The 15,674-nt window shown below is 46.5% G+C and overlaps 1 protein-coding gene across 7 annotated transcripts in view; it reads left to right on the top strand.

Moving 5' to 3' along the window:
- LOC125029290 (transcription factor SOX-6-like) overlaps positions 1-15,674 on the top strand; it is a 132,981-nt gene that overhangs the window by 49,551 nt on the left and 67,756 nt on the right. For 6 of the 7 annotated variants that reach the window (XM_047619190.1, XM_047619191.1, XM_047619188.1 and 3 more), the window contains exons 2-3: positions 12,219-12,917; positions 13,052-13,280. In XM_047619190.1, coding sequence (XP_047475146.1) covers positions 12,226-12,917; positions 13,052-13,280 — 921 coding nt within the window. In that variant the 5' untranslated portion in view covers positions 12,219-12,225. The remainder of the gene's footprint in view (positions 1-12,218; positions 12,918-13,051; positions 13,281-15,674) is intronic. The other variant, XM_047619186.1, reaches the window with a different exon arrangement.

Here is a 15,674-nt window from a genome sequence, read left to right as displayed (position 1 = left end):
GTGTGCGTGCGTGCGTGCGTGTGTGCGTGTGAATACGTATGTACATACCTGTTCTTGTAAGCAATGCCCTTGTAAGTCATCTCTTTACTCACACTTGAAAAGAATCTTCAGGTCCTAAGACCAGCAGTGACGACCAGGTTCTTATCCACTAATGGCCACAGCGGCGGGATAACCTGGAAGCGAGGAAGCTGGCCACTAGCTGTAATAAGTAATGGGATTTGGAGATGTTGAACAGATTTGCATAAGATTATTCCGTTTTGTCGAATTAGTCAGCAAAATGGAAAGCCTCTTTTTGATGTGATTATTGTGCGATGTTTGGAAAGTTTCGTAGACTGTTTCTCGTTTTGAAAGTGTTTTGTGTTGAATTATGATACTAGTGAGAGAGAGAGAGAGAGAGAGAGAGAGAGAGAGAGAGAGAGAGAGAGAGAGAGAGAGAGAGAGAGAGAGAGAGAGAGAGAGGGAGAGAGAAAGAGAGAGAGAGAGAATGAAGGAAAACGAGACAAAATGAGAAAGGAGAAAGAGCAAAATGAGAGATTTGAAGAAATGATGTACTAAGCTCAATTTCCCCCTGACAGGTGACACTCGCTCCTGTAGTCGGTACCGTTCTTATAATAGACACCCGAAGGGGGGGGGGGGGGTAAAGGGGTCGTCCGCCGATCGTTCATTTACATAACGAAAGGGGTAAGAGATGAATAAATAGATAGATAGATAGACAGATATAGAGAAAGAGAGAAAGAGAGAGAGGGAGAGAGAGAGAGAGAGAGTGAGAGAGAGAGAGAGAGAGAGAGAGAGAAAGAAAATGACAAGAAAAGAATGAATGATCTGAATCCGAAAAAAAAAAAAAATAAAAAAAAAAAATAAAAAAGCTATCGGAAACGAAAGAAACATTACACAACGACAGAAAATAAAATTAATAATAATTCGAACTCCATAGCCAATATATTCGAATAATTTCAGCATTTACGAAGAGTTCACATCCACGAAGTCAAATTCGCGTTCGTGTAAGTAACACCATGACTCATCAATGACGTCATAGGTATCATCACTCTTCGTGTTTATTCAATTGTAGGGCTGAATCCTGCATAAACAGCATATCATACATCAGAGAGCAAAAGAAATACTCAAGCTATTCAAATTCAAAGGGCATTGGAAGAGAAAAGAAAGGAAAGAAAAACAGAGAGGGAGAGGGAGAGTGAGAGGGAGAGAGAGTGAGAGAGGGAGAGGGAGAAGGAGAAGGAGAAGGAGAAGGAGAAGGAGAGGGAGAGAGGGAGAGAGGGAGAGAGGGAGAGATTGAGAGATTGAGAGATTGAGAGAGAGAGAGGGAGAGGGAGAGGGAGAGGGAGAGAGAGAGAGAGAGAGAGAGAGAGAGAGAGAGAGAGAGAGAGAGAGAGAGAGAGAGAGAAGGAAAGAAAAAGAGAAAGAGGAAGAGGAAGAAAATAAACACTTAACAAGATTAGCCATTATCGCCTTTGTCTGTCATTTTGTTTTTCTTCTTCTTAATCTTCTTTCTTATAGATATATCTTCTTTTTTTCCCTCGCGTCCTTTTTTGAGTTGTGGTTAAGCGATCTCATTAATCTGTGTCGTTTGTATTTCATAAACCAAAAGTTCAAAAAAATATATAAAAAAAAGGAAAGTGTAATGGCAGGAAATGATAGGCGGGCAGCTGCTGAGAAAGATATAAAAAAAATATAAAAAAAATGATAAAAACACGCACACAGAACAGCAACAACAACAACAACAACAGTAACGACGAGATAAAAAAAAAAATGGCAGACTCACCTTTGTCGACCGATGTGCAGAGATTCTATATAAGGAAAGGAAACTTCATAACCTCTTTCTTGTTGGGTTGGCTTATAAGGGAGGGAAGAAGAGAGGGAAAGGAAGGGGAAGGGAAGGGGAAGGGAAGGAGGGGGTGGAGGGAAAGATACGTTTTGCATTTCTCATTTAATTAGGATTTTTTCCCACCCCCCCGCCTGCCTCCCACACTTTAAGCCTCTCCCGCCATCCTGCCGCAGAATGCAAAAATCCGCTGTAATTCGCGCACGTCAAAATATGGTCGGTGTTAATTTTCTGCGGTGCAAAGGTTTCCCCAGACTCTTCAATTTATGGATTTTTCTCCTTATTTTTCCTCCGTGTTTTTGCCTATTTTCGCTTTCTAATTAATATCGACTATGCGAATACACGTTATATGCACAAAATATTGCTGTGTAGATTTATAAGGGTAATTCCATTATAAGCATGCTTTTAATTCTCAAACTTGCTTGAGATAAGCCGTTTAGAATTGAAATCCACGTTAGAACTCATTTGCATAAACGAATACAAGAAATTAACGGAACGGTTTTGCGCCCGTAATCCTACCCCAACAACTATCAGTCTTTTAACGAGCTTATCCTAAAAAAAAATCAGGTTTCGTTTCTCTCTTGTAAACGCCCTGGTGACTCCCAAAAATTAACCGATAAAAAAAGGCACGAAGAAGCCAGAGAATATGCAAAAAAGGAAAGGAAAAAAATCCGGAAGGAAGAATGAAAAAAAAGCGAGGGGAAAAAGGAGTAACGCGCAACCGATGGGCTAGGCGGGTTTTAAGCCGTTGTTTCGTTCGTTTGAAAATCTCGCCCAAAGTTATATCTTTGTCGACCTTAAATACTTTTTATGGTAAGAGGCTTTTGTTCCGCTGGGTTTACCATATGCTAGGGAGGAGAGTGAGGATAGATATGCAAATTCCATTCCACTGATATGGGTGTTAGTGTAGTAAATGAACGCTTTATCACAAAAATCTCTTGAGAGGCTGAGACAAACCGTCAGATTTTTTTTCTCTTCTTTGTTATTAAAATTCTAGAGATAGAAATATAGATCAACATCTATGTTTTGATTTGTATGTAAATTTTAAATCAGAATGAAAATGACAAGATTACTCCTAAAGATATATATATATACCTATATCTGTGTATCTCTCTCTCTCTCTCTCTCTCTCTCTCTCTCTCTCTATATATATATATATATATATATATAAAGCAAGAGAGAGAGAGAAAGAGAGAGAGGAAAAAGAAAAAATCGCGTAACATATAGGCCCATGTATCTCGGGCCCCACTCCCGCCGCCAGAAGACAGCTAATTGCTCTGTCCAATCACCGGCGAGCGCCTCCAACTGTCTGCAACCTTAGCCCAGCCGGGAGCCATAAATCTGAATCATTTTTGCCGATTTAAATCTGCCGGGTAACGCCACTCTATTATCCGGTTAGTGACTTCGGTATCTGAAAAGTGTGGGCCCCTGAAGCTATTAAAGAATTTGTATTATTAGTACCTTTTGTGATAACATCTTTATTGGTCTCTAAAAATAACATTCGAGAGATGCTATCCCCTGGGCGGGGAAACAGATAAGCTCCTTCCGACGCATTCTGTCCAGGCCGTAAATTAGATGAAGATATTATGCAACTGCACTTTGCCGACATGAATTACGCTGATACAGAATTGGCTTTATCAAATGGTTACGAAGCAACGCAAATGGCCAGGCGAAATTATCTCTTCTTGAGGATCTGCCAACATTTCCGTGTCAAAAGCGAGAGAAGAAACATTCGAGAGATCTAGTGCCTTTTCGACAGCAGTCATCGAGGAGGCGAAGGCAGTTACGTACCGCTAAATAATGTTACCGAAAGCAGAATGTCATACCAAGGAATGTAGCGCCGACTTCATATTCGAATAAAGCGGGTCTCATCTCGCTCGGGGATTGGTCGTAAACCTCTCATAAGAGCACGTAATCGCTTACAGTATTTGGAAAGATGGAAGCAAAACCCCGTGGAACTCCGCAGATAAGACCCGCCACAATGGAGACGCTTCGAGATCACTTTCGAGAGGGCAAGAGCAGATCCTTCAGTATAAGCCAGCTAGAACTGCAGGCCTAGGACACCCATGGAAAATAGGGGAAACGAAGAGGAATTTTGATTACGGGAAACGAGGGAGAGCAAGGAATAGCTGCCTGGTTTCGAAAACAAGGGAAAGCGAACAACTGCAGCTCCGATAAGTGAGAGGACTTAACTTATGTGTATGTGTCGGTGGCCGCCATTGCAAGGAAAGCGAATGTGGACTTTTTTGCAAGTGCTAAGTTTGTGTACACACACACACACACACACACACACACACACACACACACACACACACACACACACACACACACACACACACACACACATATACATGTGTGTGTATGAATGTATGTATATACGTGCGTATATATGTCGTATATGTATATAGGTGTACGTATGAATGTATGTATGTATATAGACAGAAATTCATAAATTCAAATAAGACAATAATGAAGACAAGCATCCCCAACTGCACTTGCATAACTGAGCCTCATTTGCAACACGGCGTTGCTCTCTCTATACCGTGCAATCTAGCGGAGAATGCAAGCAGCGTAGCGGCAGAGAGAGCGCGAGGGAGTGCTTGCGCGTGAGAAATCGTTTGTGGCTGTGCGTACGTGGCCTTATTACATGAATGAGTGTGTACGCGCATTGATGAATCGTAATGCACGAACAATGAGAGGCAAGTGCTTAAATGCGACTAATCACTCTCACGAAACAAAACAATCTCTTAATTACCGGAAGCCCTGGCAATTAGCCACGTGCTTTTTGAACGCGGCCCTCGGGCGCCCGGATCCGATTCTTGTCTCGGGATTAACATTGACTCGATTTACGGCGCTGGAAAATTGCCGGCGAAAAGGGAAGGCGAGGAGAGAGAGAGAGAGAGAGAGAGAGGGGGGGGGGGGGGGACTAAAAAGTCTCTCCTGGAAGAAGAAGGAGAAGAGAAGCGGAGGAGGAGCGTCCCTGAGACAAGGCCACGCCCACTGCTGTCTCCGCCTCCTCTCCTTTTTTCCTATTCTTCTTCAATTTCTCTCCTTCCTCCTCCTCCTCCTCCTCCTCCTCCTCCTCCTCTTCCTCCTCCCCCCCCCTCCTCCTCCTCCTCCTCCTCCTCCTCCTCCTCCTCCTCCTCCTCCTCCTCCTCCTCCTCCTCCTCCTCCTCCTCCTCCTCCTCCTCCTCCTCATCCTCCTCCTCCTCCTCCTCCTCCTCTTCCTCCAGTTCTTCAAGAGCGTCTAAAGATATCCAAGGAGTCTTCAAGAAGTTCCTTGGTAGTCTTTCCTTCCTGATCACCTCCTTAACGAAGAGAGAGGGAGGGCGGGTAGAGAGAGAGAGAGAGAGAGAGAGAGAGAGAGAGAGAGAGAGAGAGAGAGAGAGAGAGAGAGAGAGAGAGAGAGAGAGAGAGAATGAAAAGAGGAGACAACAGTGCCAAGAAGAGTGGGTAGCGCGGGCGGAGGAAGGGAGGGAGGGAGGGAGGGAGGGAGGTCACAGACCCCCCCCCCCGTCCCAGTGTCGCCGTGGAGAATAAAGGTCAAAGGACTTGATTTCAATCAGCGCAAATGGCTTCCACAAAAGGGGAGTTTGCGTAAAATGGTGTTACAAAGAGCTCGCTTGTTGGCCCTGGCACTGTGGGCAGAAAGGCTAGATCGCGGAGAGTGGCATCGCCATTGAAGACGGCCGGGACGACGAGAATGGTGGCTCCAAGGGCCATTTTTCCAATCTCGAGACAATGGCCGGCTAAAAAACTGCCATTTCCTCTTTCCGAATGTTGCATGTTGGGCCTTTTGTGAACATGCTGGTATTTCCTGCTGTGTATTGTGAAGGAATCCTTTTATTCCGTCATTTTATTTCTCTCTCTTCTTCCTTATACGGAAGAGAAGGGAACGGGATATCTGAAACAGACGCTTTTATTCCCAAAGGCAAAGTAATGGAAGTGCACATAGTTCCGTCTCTTTAAAAACAAAAAATGTATAAAAAACTCTTTTCTCTTTCGAAAAAAAGCAGAGGATTGAAGACAAAAACCCGGGCGGGGAAGAAAAAGAAACAAACGGCAGCGCAACATTTCTGCAATGGCATTCGTGCAAGGAGCAAAACTCCTCGACAGTTGTGAGAGAAGGAGAGAGCGAGGGGCAGGGCAGGGGGGAGGGGGAGTCGGGGCCGCTGTTGGGAGCCTGTGGAGGAGGAGGAGGAGGAGGAAGGGAAGGAGTGAGAGGGAGAGAAAGAGAGAGAGAGAGAGAGAGGGAGAAGGGGGTTTTCTTGCCAACTTCAAAATGGCTACAACAATGAGGCAGCTGCACAAAATGGCGACCCACATGCCTCCCTTGGCTGACAATTGTGTGCGGCGCCGGCACTGTGGGGCTTTATGGTGATGAGGCCGACGATTACGGTCAACGGTGCCACTTGAGGGAGCTAAAATAGTGGCAGCAGCGGGGCGGGTCTGACGCGGGGGAGGGGCCCAGGGAGGGGGGGGGGCACGGAAGGGGAGAGGGGGGGGTGATGCTTGGTGGTGGTTGTTAGGGTGAGCCGCAGAGGGGGGGGGGAGGAAGGGGGGGAGGAGGGAGGGGAAGGGGGGGATGGCAGTTCATTGTCATAGAGTTCAGCGTCAAAGCTCCCGTGAATATAAATGCCATTTTATGAATTCATTATATCCGAATATATTTTTAGAATAGAACACAAAGCTGATCGTGTCGAATTCGTTGTCGATCAGGATCCACGCATTCGTTTCGAAAATTATTCATTATATCAGCTGCGAGAGGAATGACACCATTTTATCAAGCCATACATTTGTCCCGAGTAATCAAACGTCACACTTTATATAGCTCAGGATTATATGCCTAATTACTTTCCACGTGGTTTCTGCAAATAAAAAGCCTTGGATTATTATTATATATTCATAAACTTACAGCCCAGCAACCAGAAACTTAACCCAGGGATAGACATATACATTATTTTTTTCCTTCCCTCTCCTAAGCCTCCCCCCCTCCCCCCTCCCCCCCCCTTCACAACCCCTTTTCGGAGACTAAAATTATCCCGAAGAATTCCCCACTTGCAGCGCCGTCTTCAGATTATCAAGAAGAGCTAAAGACCAAGAGATGCTTTTCCTTCGGTCTCCTTCACTCTTCTCTCTTCTCCCTCCTCTCTCCCCCCTCTCCCTCCTCCCTCTTTCTTTACGTCTCTCCCCATTTCCCTTCTATTTTTTTTTTTTTTTTTTTTTTTGGGGGGGGAGACGCCACGCCCTTAAATTCTTCCTTCCTTCCTTCGTTCCTTCCTCTCCCCCTATTTTCTTTCCCGTCCTCTTCCTCATTTTTTGGGAAATTTCATGCCCCTTTTTCTTAATTCCTTCTCCCTGTTCCCTCTCTTTTCTTGGGAGACGCTTTCTCTTTCCTCCTTGTACCTCCTCCTTCTCCCTTACCCTCTTCCCCCTCTTTTTTCTTACCCTCCTCCTTTTTTCTTACCCTTCTTCCCCATCTTTCTTATTCTCCTCCCCTCCTTCCTTATCCTCCTCCTCTTCCTCCTCCACCTTTCTTACCCTCCTCCCCCTACTTCCTTACCCTCCCCCTCCTCCCTCCTACCCCTCCCTCCCTCTGCACCCTAGAAACAATGGAGGTCATACTTATATTTAGTCCTGATTGAGGATCGTATTGGAAGTCATTGAACTTATCTTCCTCCCTCTAAGCAATAAGAAGGGGAGGGGAACGGAGGGGAATGTGAGGGGAGAGGAGGGGGCGGTGAGGGGGTTGCAAGTAACACTTAAGAATGGGTCTGAGAAATAAAGTGTGTGTGGGGGGGAAACTTATGACGAAAACAGAGGGGAAAGTGATTTGAAAAAAATAGGGGGGGAGAGGGGGGAGGGGGAAGGGGGGGGGAGGAAACGAAGAAGGGGGAAAGAAATAGTCATACAGAAAAATATGAAATGTGGTTAATAAAGGGTTCTATGTGACTCTGTTAATGGGCTATTTTAGTGAGTTCTCGTACGTTTATATTCCATTAACGTGCGTTGTCTAATATATTTTCCTCCCCTCTTCTACATTCATATCTTTTTTTTTATCCCTCCTTCGTTATAATTTCCCTATTCTCCCGAACTGGATTGTTCTGCGTTCTTCTGCAAGTAGTAAACGTACTATAAACTCAACCAGTAGGATTAGCTTCTTTTGGAGTGCAATGCGTCTCCTCCCTCAGCGCCCGCCCTCCGGTCCTCGTTCTCGCTCTCCCTTCCTCCCCCTTTTTTTCTCCTTCTTTATAACCTTCCATCTACGGCCCCCTTTCCATCGCGCCCAACAATAATAGTCATGAAACAGTTGGCCCTTGTTCATGACAGACATCATGTCATAATCTCATGACATACACACTCTTTTGTAGCCCTCCCCCACCCCCTTCTCCCTCCCTATGCCCCCCTCCCTTCGCCTGTCACGGCAACCCCTCTATAGCGAAACCCTGGCTAAAGCGAACGAGAAGGGAAGGGTGTGCTTAACCAGCTGGAGATCGCACCAGCTGTTCCGTCCAGCACCCCTCCCCCCCTCCACGCCCTTCCCTCTCCACCACACCTGACCACTGCGCACCCTTAGGGAGTTTTAAAGGGTAGATCCAAGGGTAGTAAGGGAGGCTGGAGGTGATGAAGGGAAGGGGGTGGAGGGGATCGAGGCTAAGGGAGGGGAGGGGGGGAGCTCCCAGGGGGATTAGACAAGGTGGTGCCAAATGAATCCCAAGATGTCGTGATTTAAGGTGAACTTGTACCCGAGGGACTTTTCTGACGAGCGAGAGAGAGAGAGAGAGAGAGAGAGAGAGAGAGAGAGAGAGAGAGAGAGAGAGAGAGAGAGAGAGAGAGAGAGAGAGAGAGAGAGAGAGAGAGAGAGAGAGAGAGAGAGAGAGAGAGAGCGAGAGAGAGAGAGAGAGAGTGAGAGAGAGAGAGAGAGAGAGAGAGAGAGAGAGAGAGAGAAGAAAGAAGAGAGAATAACGAAAAGGAGTAAATTCGAATGCCATAGTGAGACGAAAGTAAAAACATAACAAAACAAAAACAAAAAACGAGTGGATGAATATGTATGTATGATGTACGTACGTATGTATGTGCACACGTATGTAAGTGTCCACAAGTGTCATGCCTCGCCCGTATGATTTATGAATGGTTTATGCCTACCTATGCTTTTTTTCTCCTTCTCTACGCACAACCTGCTTTAAAACCCATTAGAATGTAGCCTCAATTATCTGATAAAGAAGGGCATTAAAATTCTCTCTGTCCACTTAAATTGTCGTGCAATAGATGTCCCCACCATCGCTCATTCTGATTTATTGCGGTTCTCTTTTATTCTTTTCGTTTTGTTTTCCTTATTTTCGTTTTTTTAAGACGTCTCGATTTTCCAATTGGTGACGACTTTTTTTTTCTTTTTTTTTTTAAATCTAGGCGGCGGTTTTATAAGTGATACTCAAATGTCCCAGTGATGGAAGAGGAAAAAGGAAAATGGAGTTTAAAGAGCGAAAGAGGGAATGAGAGAAGGGAAAAAAGGAAAGGAAAAAAAAAGAGAGTGACCTTTAAAGAGCGAAAAGGCCAAATGAAGGGAAAATGGAAGATAGAGAGTTAAACTTGAAAAGCGAAAGAGGGAATGATGAAAGAAAGCTAAAGAAAAAAAAAAAAGGAGAAAGCGAAAAAGGGAGAAAAAACAAAATTAAATTTAGAGAACGAAAGGCGGACAAAGCGAAAGGAGGGGAAAAGCGGGGGCGGAGAGAAAATTTTGAAGGAGCGAAGAGGGGTGTGAGAGAGAAGCGAGAAATGTAGGGAAAAGCGAGAAAGCGAATGGGCCATAAATTGTTCTCCGCGTCACCTTTCCACGAGGTCACCGATCACACCGAAAACAGATTAAGATCCTCTGCTTCACCCTCGTCTTCTCGTGTTCCCTCTTATGCCCCATCTTTATTATCTTTTTTTTCTTTATCTTTCTCCTCTTTCCCTTCTTCTTCTCTTCCTATTTCTCCCCCATCCTTCTTTCTCTTCTTCTTTTTTCTTCTGTTGCTCCTATTTTCTTTCTTCGTCTGTTTTTGTGTCTCCTCTGTCTTTGTATCTTTTTTCTTTATCTTCGTCTTCCTCTCTTCTCTTCTTCTCTTCATTTTCTGTCTCTTAGTCGTCCCCAACTTCTCCCTTTCATTTCCTTCGATATCAGTTTTTTTCATCGTTTATCTTCTCCCTCTTTCTCCTTCATTTCCTTCTCTTTCTCCTTCTTCCCATATCTCCTTACCTTCCTCTATCTCCTGTTTTCTACTTCTTCCCTTCTCTTTTTCCTCCTCCTTCTCCTTCCCTTCCTCCTTCTCCTCCAACCACTACGCCCCCACCCTCCCCTCTTCTCCTCCCCTCTCCCTTCCCCCCTTTCTCTTCTCACCCTCTCCCTATCCCCCCCGTTTCTTACCCTCACCTGGGCTCCCCTTTCATCGCCTGTCTACAAGAAATACACTTCGGAAAAGTTTTAGTAACTCTCTTTTTTACGTGTTTTTCTTTTCTCCCCACTCTGTTATCTCGTTTTTTTCTCTCTATCTCTCTCTCTCTTTCCTCGTCCTTCGCGAAAAAGCAGAGACCACAAAAAAGAGGAAGGGAAAAAAAAAGTGACGAGCACTCAAAAATCCAGATACGAAGGAGGAAAATACAATAATAGGAATAACAGTCGTGAAAACACTTCCCTTATACGTACTCTCCAGCCCCTCCCCCCCTCACCCCCCCCACATGCGCAAAGCTACTGCGCACCCATTCATAAAATAAGAAAACACAGGAGTCATTTCTGTCCCTTCCCCTCCTCCCCTCTTTCTAGTCAGTGGGGGTAGGGGAGAGGGGGAAGGGGAAGAAGAGAGGGGAGGGGAAGGTAAGGGAAGAGGGGAGAAGGGGAAGGGGAAAGGGGAGAGAGAGAGCGGGGAGGGAGGGAAGAGGAGGGGGGGAGGGGCTCGTGTTGACAATATCTCTTTGAAGAAGCTGGGCGATATGTGTTCGCTGCCGGAAGTGTAAATCATCTTTCGGCCATTGAGGCTGCGAGTCGGTGGACGCGAGACATCACAGGAATTCCGACGGCGTAATTACGTCCTCGCTGATATTCGTCGCGGCTCGAGTTCCGTCGGAGGCGATCGGGGCGCCGTCCGCCGCTTGGTTTCTGCTTGATTTCCCCTCGCGGTTCTCGGGGTCGGGGCTCCGGCGGATTGCTTGGTTACGCGCGTATGCAAGCACATATCCACATGCATGTGTATGCATTATATATATATATATATATATATATATATATATATATATATATATATTTGTATGTATGTATGTATGTATATATATATATACATATATACATATATATATATATTTATTTATTTATACATATATATTCACACACACACATACACATACATACACACGCACATGTATGTGAGTGTGTGTGTGTGTGTGTGCGTGTGTGTGTGTGTGTGTGTGCACGTGCGTGTGCGCATGGCACATATGTTTTGTAAACAATACATACACAAATATATATGTAGCGAGAAAGAGAAGGAAATTGAGAGGGCAAGAAAGAGTGAACGGAGAGCGAGAGAGAACGGAGTGAGAGAGAGACAGAGAGAGAGAGACAGAGAGAGAGGGAGAAAAAAGAGAGAGAGAGAGAGAGAGAGAGAGAGAGAGAGAGAGAGAGAGAGAGAGAGAGAGAGAGAGAGAGAGAGAGAGAGAGAGAGGGAGAGGCCCGATGCGTGACACGACGGGACAAAAATAACAGTTTGTAAGAGCAAGTCCATCACACACTCCATAGAGTCGCTGATGAAGCTGCAGCAGGTAAAGTCTTGACTGGTACGGCAGCTGGTCTATTATTAGCCAGCTGGTGACGGGGAGAGGATGGTGGGGGCAGTGGGTGGAGGAGGAGGGGGAGGAGGAGGAAGTGGAGGAGGAGGAGGCGGAGGAGGAGGAGTAAGAGAGGTAGCCTACGTTGGGGGAGCGGGAAAGGGAGAGTGAAGGAAGAGGCAGGGCAGGTAAGCGAAAGAGGGGAAGAGGAGGAGGAGAGGAGAAGTAGAGGGGGAGGAGAGGAGGAGGGGAGATGTCAGGTTCAAGGTTTATATTGGCTTTGCTTGGGGAGTGATCGTATGATCGGACTACAAGATATGACTATTTACAAGTATGCTGAGGTATTGCCGATGGTTTACGTTGATATTGAACAAATGCGCAACTCGCCATTCTGCTGTTAATTCTGGTTCCGATAGCGCGCGCTTGGCCATCACCTACCGCTGTTGTTATTATTATTTAGTCATGTATATATCTTAGTTTTAATAGCAGTGTTATATAATCTCTATATTCATTTCCGTTGGTGATATTGCCATGCGTCTTTCCAATCGCCTTTGCTGACAAGTTTTTCTCTCGTCCCCAGACTGACGATGTCGTCGAAGCGCAAGTCGCTGCCGACGAAGGTGCTCGATTCCTACAGCGACGCCAGTGAGATGCTGGTGGAGGACGCGCCTCCTCTCGTCTCCACGACCGCTGGCGACTCCGACAACTCCGCCGGCGGCTCAGAGTTCAGCTACGGCGGCTGCGACGAAGGGACCGTCGGCATGTCCCCCGCGAGGTGGTCCGACTCCGAGGTGGCGTCGGGCGACGCCAAGAGAAGCCGTCGGGAGAGTTCCGCCGACTCCGACGACCTCACGCAGCACCTGCACCCCTTCGCCAACCCCTACTTCCAGGCCCGCCTCCAGGAGGCCAGGCTCAGGCAGGAACACGACAGGCTGCTCCAGGAGGCGGCGGCTGCCAGACAACACGAACAACAGCAACAGTTGCATCATCTTCAACAGCAACAGCAACAACAACAGCAACTTCAACAACAGCAGCAACAGCATCTCCAGCAACAGCAACAGCATCTGCAGCAACAGCAGCAGCAACAGCAGCAGCAACAGCAGCAGCAACAGCAGCAGCAAGGAAGGAACTCCCTGTCCCCCCTGTCGGAGGCGGAGCGAGGAGGCATGCTGGCCAGTGCCGCCAGGAAGTCCATGGACGACGTGCTGAAGCGCCTCACCTCCAAGATGAGCCACAGCACGATCGACGACGCCGAGCGAGCCAAACGAGAACGAGAAAGGTCAGCCTCCGCGCCAGCGCTCGCGCTTTTGAGCAGATGCCGTATTGTTATTACTCGAGTAATTGTTATTGGCATATATCATCATTATGATTATTCCTCTACCCATTATTCTTACCCGCCTTCTCCCTCCACAGCAGCAAGCCCCCTGAGGGCCGCACCGCGCCCCCCAGCCCCCCCTCCTCCACCGTGCCCAGCGGCGTGCCCCCCCTGGGCGACCAGCTGGCCTCCATGTCCCAGCTGCTGAGCGCCGACCCCGAGGCCCTCCAGAGCCAGGAGAAGCGCATCACAGAGATCATCGCTCAGCTCCAGAAGCTTCGCGATTCCATCCGGCAGCACCAGCCTCAGGAGCCACAGCACGAGAAGGTAACGTACCCGATTCCTTGGCCTTCGTCACCTTTTTTCAGATTATGAAGATCGTCATTTTTTTCGCTTTTATTTTTCTGTGCTGATTTTTTTGTCATTTTTATCGACTACACGAAATAAGACGCGTCCCGTTTTCTCTACTACCAAGTATAAAAAAAACAAAAAAACTATCCTGGATGTATTCTCGATTCTGTTTCTTTCGCTAGTCTTACCTTCCTTATCTTCCTCCTCCCCCTCTCCCCTCCCTCCTAGCAACCACACCTCCTCCTCCCCCACACCCGCCCCGCCCCCTTTCCTCTCCGTGGTATTCCTCACGCAAGACAGCGGCCGGAGAAGTGGGGGGTGGGGGGGAGAAGGAGGAAGGAAAGCGGAAGGAAGGAGGGGGCAAGGAGGGAGGGATAGGGGAAAGGAGGAGGCCCAGAAGCCAATAATGGCCATTGGAAGGATCAAAGAGCAAAAGGCTCATCAGTCATTCTCTCAATCCCGACCCAAGAGTCCATCTCGGTCTGTAGTTAGTCTTTGTGGCTGTCCTCTTGCACCTGAAGAGGCTGGGGAGGCGGGGGGGGGGGGTCAGTCTGTCTGTCTCTCTCTGTCTCTGTCTCTGTCTCTGTCTCTGTCTCTCTTTCTCTCTCTCTCTCTCTCTCTCTCTCTCTCTCTCTCTCTATCTCTCTCTCTCTCTCTCTCTCTCTCTCTCTCTCTCTCTCTCTCTCTCTCTCTCTCTCTCTCTCTCTCTCTCTCTCTCTCTCTCTCTCTCTCTCTCTCTAGCTCTCTCTAGCTCTCTATCTATCTGTTTATCTATGATTTTTATCTCTTTTTATCTATATAGTTCATCGAATTTTTATCGATCTTTCTATCTATCAGTTCCATGTACTTTTCGCCATTCTTTTATCTTTCCAAGTGAAAATGCATAAAAACCGAACAATGCAATAGGTGTATAATAAACTTAAAAAAAAAAGGATAGGAGTAAACAAACAGTAATAATAAAGAGTGTACATAATAAACAGAATAAAGTGGTACATAAATAAACAAGAAATCAGACCACACGCGATAAATGTTAAAAATCCTGAATGTTAAAAAGAGAGACTCCTGTTTTCGCTCATTGTCGCTGTCGTTAACAAAACACGTTAATTTCTTTGATCAAACGTGATGAATTATGAATCAAAGGAGGTGAAAGTTCACGGTTAATTGGACGAATGTTGAAGCCAATGATCTGCGTCCTCCGTGGTGCCCCTCTTGCCCGGGGATCGTTTCATTAACATTCAGAACAAATTCGATGTGTCTGTTTGTCGAATGATTAAAATCGGTTGAATTAATAAAGTCAGCTGGAAATAATGCATAAGTGGGCGCGGTTGGAAGCGAGTTTTTTTTTTCTTTTTTTTTTCTTTTTTTTTTTCTTTTTTTTTTTTTATTGGAGTCGAAGATTGATTTTTGTTTAAGGGGAGGTGATATGTTGGATAGTTATGTTCACTCTATGTATCACTCTCTCTCTCTCTCTCTCTCTCTCTCTCTCTCTCTCTCTCTCTCTCTCTCTCTCTCTCTCTCTCTCTCTCTCTCTCTCTCAATCTCTCTCTCTCTCTCTTTATCTATCTATCAATCTATCTATATATCTATCTATCTATCTCTATCTTTCTATCTATATTCTCCCTGTCTCTCTCTCTGTCACCCACTCTCACGCACTCTTTCTCACAACATGCAACATCTAACTCTCACACGCACTCGCACTCACGCTCTCACTCGCGTCCCGCCCTCACTCATGCTCCCATTTACACCGCCAAGGTCGCCTCTTCTCTATATAAACCGCATAACCCCCTTACGCATCCCCCCCCACCCCCCACCCCCCACACTTCCCCCCTCCTTCCCTCGACCTCTCTGCCATCTTTTCCTCCATCAGTGTTCTCCCTTGCTCCTTCCTTCTTCTTATCTGGTTATCTTCCTTCTCTTCTTATCTGGTTATCTTCCTTCTCTTCTTCCTTCCCTTCTTCGTCTTGTTGCCCGTGTCTTTCCCTCCCTTCTTCTTTTGATCTCAGAGCACCTTGTTTTCCGCGGACGCTCTTACTCTGCGCAATTATGGGCGCCGCTGTTTCCTAGAATACAGTTTTCTTGGACGTTTGTGTGTGCTGTATGTCTCACTTTCTGAGTCTGTATTTATCCAGCTTTCTCTCTCTCGTTTTTTATTTCTTCGTTTCTCTTTCTCTTTCTCTCTCTCTCTTTTCGGTCTTTTCATCTCTCTCTCTCTCTCTCTCTCTCTCTCTCTCTCTCTCTCTCTCTCTCTCTCTCTCTCTCTCTCTCTCTCTCTCTCTATCTCTCTCTCTCTCTCTCTCTCTCTCTCTCTCTCTCTCTCTCTCTCTCTCTCTCTCTCTCTCTCTCTCTCTCTCTCTCCCTCTCTCTCTCTCT

The sequence above is a fragment of the Penaeus chinensis genome, chromosome 9 (assembly GCF_019202785.1).
Source record: "Penaeus chinensis breed Huanghai No. 1 chromosome 9, ASM1920278v2, whole genome shotgun sequence".
NCBI classification, from domain to species: domain Eukaryota; kingdom Metazoa; phylum Arthropoda; class Malacostraca; order Decapoda; family Penaeidae; genus Penaeus; species Penaeus chinensis.
Note: the sequence above shows the minus strand (reverse complement) of the source record. Positions and strands in the feature narration are given on the sequence as shown.